Source organism: Gekko japonicus, unplaced genomic scaffold (assembly GCF_001447785.1).
Source record: "Gekko japonicus isolate JY-2015 unplaced genomic scaffold, Gekko_japonicus_V1.1 scaffold1643, whole genome shotgun sequence".
In the NCBI taxonomy this organism is placed as follows: Eukaryota; Metazoa; Chordata; class Lepidosauria; order Squamata; family Gekkonidae; genus Gekko; species Gekko japonicus.
The window spans coordinates 43,250-50,247 of NW_015169827.1; the positions used below are offsets into that span (position 1 = coordinate 43,250).

General features: G+C 48.1%; 1 protein-coding gene across 1 annotated transcript in view; it reads right to left on the minus strand.

Moving 5' to 3' along the window:
* Positions 1–461, minus strand: part of LOC107115528 (protein BTG1-like) — a 1,613-nt gene extending 1,152 nt beyond the window's left edge. The window contains exon 1 of the mRNA XM_015417256.1: positions 19–461. Coding sequence (XP_015272742.1) covers positions 19–136 — 118 coding nt within the window. The 5' untranslated portion in view covers positions 137–461. The remainder of the gene's footprint in view (positions 1–18) is intronic.
* Between the last annotated feature and the right edge of the window lie 6,537 nt (positions 462–6,998).

Sequence of the window (6,998 nt, forward strand, 5' to 3'; positions counted from 1 at the left end):
TCCCTCCCTCCGCCTCACCTCGCAGCGACTCCTGTAAAGAGTCGCTGAAGCAGCTCAGCTCCTCGTCGCCGATGCCGCCGGGTGTCCGGAGGAGGCGGGTGATGAAGCCCGCAGCCGTGGAGATCTCCGTCTTCATGTTGGCCCTTCCCAAGTTGCTCTCTCCGTCGACTCTCCTCGCTCGCTCTCTCGCTCCCCTCGCTGCGGTCGGGAAGGGCGAAGGCTGGCAGCCGCTCCGGCTACGGGAGGGTGCGAGGGGCGATTGTGATGTTGCGGGGGAGGGGCGCGTATCTGCGCGGAGGGGGGACGACGACGACCACCCGGGGTCCCGATCCGTGCCGCCGGCCCAGCCTACCGCCACCCACTCGGCGCCGCCGGGGGACCGAGCGCGAGGAGTAAACAGATCGACAGGCACAGACAAGAGACGACCTCCCTCCCCCGCCCTAACACTCACACACTCACGGGGGCGGGCAGACGGGGGGGGCGGAGCCAGTCACAGCCAGTGGCGCTGCCCTTGAGCGACGGCATCACAGATGCTGGGCGTTCCTCCGGAGGACGCCAGACTGCCCTCGCCGATTGGGCAACAGATGACCACCTCCGGCTCATGATTGGCCGTGAGTAGCGAAGGAGGAAGCGGTGGAAGACAGTCGATTGAGGCTCTTGTTCCTTAGGTCTGTGGGTGGATGGATCTGGGGAGGGGCTTGTCTTCCAACCAATGGGAGTGCTCCAATGGGGCAAGAAAGCGCAAGGAGCCTTTTCTGAGCGAGCCTCCGCCTGGAGCTGCCTGAATGAGTGGTAGGGAGAGGCCGGAGGATAAAAGCCCGCAGGGTTTGTTTACACTCTCTGCGGAGTCCGTTGGGCCAGCGGGGCTGAGTCAGATCCTTTAGCGGAGGGAGGTGTTTAGAGTTCGTTAGTGAAGTAATCCTTGGGAAGGGAGGGAGTGGCGTGACGTGTTCCTGATAGAGAACCCACCAGACCGCTCTGGACGTGCACGATGTGGTGTTTATCAAACGCATGGAGGAGGTGGGGCGAGGAGGGAGGGGGAGCAAAGGCTGTGCAGATTTACGATCAGACCAGGGCATCGAGGGAAAGGTGCCGCAGACCAGCCGTAAATTTATTACCTTCAGTTATCGACACTAACGCATATATTTATATCAGTTGAAAAGAGACTACTTTCCGATTATTTTTGCTGTGTTTTTATCGTGTCCTTGCTTCGAGGAGCGTGCCGTAGTTCTCCCTTTTAGCCCCAAAACAGCGCTGTTAGTACGTTAGGCTGAGAGAGAATTTATGGGCAGTCTACCCATATTAAGGTAAAAGGTAAAGGTTCCCTTGCTCGAAAGCCAGTCTAGGGTTGCGGGGCTCATCTCCGTTTCAAAGCCGAAGAGCCAGCGCTGTCCGAAGACATTTCCGTGGTCATGTGGCCGGCATGACTAAACACCAAGGCACACAGAACGCTGTTACCTTCCTTCCCATCATGCGGTACACTCGGGTCTCGAACTGCTGAACTACCGACCTTCCACAGCCTGCAGTTCAGCGTCTTAACCACTTGAGCAAACCTGTGACTAAAATATCACCCAGTGACTTTAGACATGCCAGTTTCTGCATATGGGGCTATGCAGATTTCTCTTAGGGGGCTGTTGTAAGGATTGTCGACATTACATTTTCAACTGTCACTACATCTAACAGTAAACTGCCTAGATTTCCCATGAAGGAGGCAGTGGTCTCTTACCTACTCAGGAGCTCCCCAGAATACAGGAAAATGTGACTTTGTTTGTCGACCAAAACAAGAGAAATCTCTAAAATTTGCTTGATGAGGATTAAATATGTTCCAGAAAAGAAAGAATATTGAGAGCAACTGAAAGTTGGGGAAGGAGGGAGACCCAACAGCCCACAGAAGCCTCACAGAGCTTGAGATTTACCTTGTTATGTTATTACTGTTGTTGTTTTAGCAACAGGAATAACTTTATGGAAGCAAACGATATATACAGATTTATCTTGTGTATAAATTTCATTTATGTTGATGTAAGACTGGAGCTGTTCCCCAGGGGTTTCCAAAGGAAGCATGATTCATCATAGCCTGATTCACAAATGCATTTGTACCCAGGGCTCTAGTCGGGGGGGAGCTCTCAGGTACGGAGCTCCGGAAGAGAACCTCTAGGGGGCGGGGCGGTCACGTGGTGAAGCCCCGCCCCCTTCTTTACCCCGCCCTCTGCTTCGATCCTCATTCCGTTTGGGAATGAGGATGAAGCAGGAGGGCAAGTAGCCGGGCCTTCTGACACACTTCCGGTGATGTCAGGGGGTGTGGCCTTCTGTCACTTCCGGTGATGTCAGGGGGCGTGGCATATGCAAATAAGTTATGCTAATGAGTTATGCTAATGAGCTCCGGCAGCTCTTTTTCTACAACAAGACCCCTGTTTGTACCAAATATGATTAAAAATGAATTTTGTCCCAGTGTACGTTAACAGTTGTAAAAAAAGGAAGATGCAGCTGTATGAAATCTAACAAAAGTATTTAATCGTAAATCCATGAAAAGAAAAACCTTACACAAGTCTGTGGCATTTCATAATAGGCATGCTGTAGACTTACAAGGAATTGCTGAAAATGTCAAACTCATTTTATTCAGAATATCCTATAAACTTTTATGCAGGCCAATTCTCTCATTCTCCTTTACTCCACTCCTTAATTTTTTTAAAAGATGCTCAGCTGCCTTCAACATTCCATTACACTTGCAGAGAAATAAGTATGCTCAATCTATTTTGTTTTGAAAGGGGTAGGGTTAGAGAGGTCTTTTCCTTTTTTCCTTAAGAAAGTATTGTTTTCTCTATACCTGGGGAGTCCCCATGTATGTAGAAACCCAGGTGGTGGTTTGTGGGTGGCTCAGTTCTACAGTGTTCCTTATAGGCAGTCAGCCATCAAGTTTGTTATTAGAAGGAGTGATGAACATTGACTTTAAGAACAAGGCTCCTTATACAAGCAACTAGCTCATAAATTATTAGTGGATTAAGAATGGGAAGAAATATGGCCAGGTTTAGCTTCAAATCTGTGTAGCTCGGAGGGCTGTGTTAAAATTATAAAGTTATGACATAATTGTTCAAATGAGGGATAATCTCTTAATTGAAAGATTTAGCAACCTGTCTCCAAATGTACCTTGAATTGCTGAATTTAGACCAATTGCTGCATCGGACCAATGCCATATAGACCAATTCCATCTATGTACTCCATCTTCAATGGATTCAGTTTCAGTCTGCTCTGTTGTAACCATGGTTTGTAATGCCCTGTCCAGATTTTCTGGGGCACAGTCCTGGTGGCCATCCATCAGTAGACAGAGCTTGGTGTCGTCAGCATATTGGTGACAACCCAGCCCATACCACCGGATAATCTGGGTGAGGGGACACATGTAGATATTAAACAGCATTGAGGAGAGAATCAACCCCTGTGGCATGCCACATTCCAGCAGGTGTCACTAACTCCCCCCACAAGTGCCACCCTCTGTCCCTGACCTTGGAGAAAGGAGGTCAAAGCCCCCTTATCCCCACATAGCCATTGCTATGTTACCCAGACCCAAGCCTACCATTTTTGATTGAGACCAATGCCTCCAGTGTTGCCATCAGTGCCGTGCTATTCCAGTGTGAAACCCCCACTGGACCTGAACAACCTTGTGCCTAGTATTCACGACAACTCAATGCCGCCAAGAAAAACTACACCATCTGGGAGCGGGAGCTACTGGCTATAAGTCAGTTTTTGAGGTCTGGTGGCACCATCTGGAAGGTGCCCAACACCCGGTGCAAGTTAGTATGGACCACTGTAACCTTGAACACGTACGAACTGTCTGCCGATTGAACTAGAGGCAGATTTGGTGGTCCCTGTTTTTCTCCTGGTGTTTTTTTTTTTGGCCCCCTGAAGGAGATTTTTAATTGCATTTTATATAAGGGCTACAAACTACAACGAAAATAGGGAGGGGAACTACAATTAAGGAGAAAGAAAAGATACCCACTACTGACTAAAAACCCAAGAGAGGAGATCATCACATTTGCTTAAATACAAAGCCACCCCTTAAAACGCTAACATTTTTATGACCTGTTGATAAAACCCCCCAGAGCATCTCATTATTAAGAACAATATTTTCAAAGGCACAATTCAGAGTCCTTCAGCCTTCATTTTTTCTTATCCTGTCTTTTCTGCAATTTATAAGGAGTTTTAGGAGCCGCCACCCCTGTCTCAGAAAGAGAGTCCTCTCCAGAAGACCCCGAGTCCAGCTTGCCACTGGACTTACTGTCCTTTCCCTATTTTTCCACCTCCTCTGGCTCTCCCAACTGGATTCTCAGAAACTCCCATGCTTTAAAGACAGAGTCAATCTTTTCCTTTTTATCCTGAAGTTTGAAGGTTACACACTCTGGAGTTAGCCACCTGTACACGATGGCATTTGTTTGAAGAAAAAGAATTAAATTTTTGAACTTCTTTTTCCTTTGTCTTATTTCAAATGGAATATCTTTCAGAATCCTGATAGTATTGTCCCCAATTTTCAAAGGTGATCCCGCTGTTGCTCTCAGGATAGAATCCCTCACATGCCTCTTCGAGAATCTCATTACTATTTCCCCAGGCAGATTATTTTTCTTTATATATACGGAATATGACCTATAGACCACATCCATCTCGCTTATCAAATATTCCGCCTTCAAATCTGTCACTGGGGCCGATGCTTTGCTCATCATTTGCTTCAGATTCTCACCCTTAGTCTCTGGGGCACCTTGGAAACGAAGGACCAAGTTTGACTTCTCCATTTGTAATTGTAAAAGCTGTTCTTCTGTAGAAACTTGCTTCTTTTCCAATTTTTGTACCTTTTTCTTCACTTTTTGAGCAGTGGCGTCAACTTCTTTCATCTTCTCAGCTGTTTGTTCTGTAATTTTAAAAGTCTCATTCAGTTGCTTTTGCTGAGTGGTGATACATTGGTTCATTGTTGACAGCTGTTCCTTGAGATTATTCATCTGATCCAGCAGGGGGGGCAGGGATTCTGCCAACGTTTTGGCCAACTTGGTGGTTCCTTCCGGTTGTGGGCTCTCAACTACTTTCGCTTTTGGAAGTTTCTCTTTCTCCATCCTCTTCCCCGCCATTTTTATGAATTGTTTACTTTTGCAAAGATTTATAGTCTCTGAATATGCGCTGACTCCATGGGCTATACAAGCATTTCAATAATGGTGGATCTCCTTACTAAGATGTCCCACTTCATCCATTGCTTGGGGCTTCTGACTACCCATGAAACTGCCCAGCTGTACTTGCACCATATCGTTCAACTCCATAGTTTATCTGAGCACCTGATCTCCTATCAAGGGGTCCAGTTTGCCTCACAGTTCTGGTGCGCCCTACACACGTTATTGGGTACTCAAGTACACCTGGCATCGGCTCATCACCCCCAGTCCAACGGTCAGACAGAGTACACCAATACCTGAGGTGCTATGTTAACCATCTGCAGACTGACTGGGCTACCCTGCTCCCTCTGATGGAGTTTGCGTACAATAACGCTGTGTACATCTCAACACACCAGACACTGTTCATGGCCAGTTTGGGGTATCATCCCTGTTTCTTCCCACCAGTCATGCCCACATCCTCTGTACCTTCTGCCAACAACTTTGTGAATGAACTGTGAACACATATAAGGTTCTACAAGACCAGCTACACCACTCCAAGCAGTTTTATAAGGAAGTCGCAGACCGGAGATGCCAGCCAGAAGAGGCTCTCAGGGTCAGGGACCAGGTGTAGTTATCTACTTGGTACCTCCGAAATCAGCAGCCCTCCTAGAAATTGGATTCCCGCCACCAATAGCTGAAAGGTAGAGAACCCCGTCCCCTGGAGCCATTAACAACAGCCTGTGCCAGCTGCATAAGGATAAGATCTATGGGCCAATCATGAGAACATATTACTGATTGATGGTCGCCATCATTTTAATAATATGACTACCACCAGTATCACCCAATGTGTATAGCACCCTATAATATTGGTTTGTTTTAGATGATTTTAGGATTGTTTAAACCGTTATTGATGTGTTTTATCTTTTTACATAAGCTGCCCTGAGCTGGCCTCAGCTGGGAGGGCGGGATATAAATCTAATAAATAAATAAATGTATTGGCCCGTATCCAATTACTGCACAAATAAACCTCATGGCCTACCAGTTACCGCTTCCTTCCACACTCCATATGGATCTGGTGTTCCACTGGTCCCTTCTTGTCCCTATTGCTCCCCCATATCCTCTTTGAGCCCTAGAGGTACCACTGCCACCTGTCATGGCGGAGGACAATGAGGAGTATGAGGTGGCACAGATCTTGGACTCCAGGCAATGTAGAGGTCAGTTACAGTACCTGGTGCACTGGAAAGGCGAAGGACCCAAAGATCGCTCTTGAGAACCTGCTGAGAACTTCCCCGCTACTGATTTTGTGTGCCAGTTTCATTGAAGATAGCCACTCATTGAACATAGCCACAGCAGCTGACTCCAACCCCATCAGTGGGGGGCAGGACTGGGGAACCTTTGGTATGAATGACTTTGCCTTGCCTTACTCTGCCTTGCCTGACCTTCTGGCATCCGATACTCTGAGCCTGCTAGTCAGTATAATGGTTCTATGGCATTAACCCCATTGAAGTCCCCCCTCCCCAAACTCCGCCCTCTTCAGACTCCACCCCCAACATATCCAGATATTTCCCAACCCGGAGCTGGCAACCCTAGACAGCACACACTAAGGCAACAGGCACCGTAAGAAAGCACAACTCACTGCCAGGGGAGATAGGTGGAGAAAGCAGCTGCAGAGGGCCAGCAGACCTTGGTGGACCTGGCCTGCCTCATGGAGGGGGTACCTTTGCCCCTGCAAGGGTGCAGTTTGGTTCTGTATCTAAGGCATGTCAATTTAGAGCAGTCACAGAGCCCCACCCCAGGGGAGATAGCATAGATACCCCAGCATGGAGCAAGACAAGTTCAATGCCCCCCCCCCGCATCTCATGCTCCCACATCCCT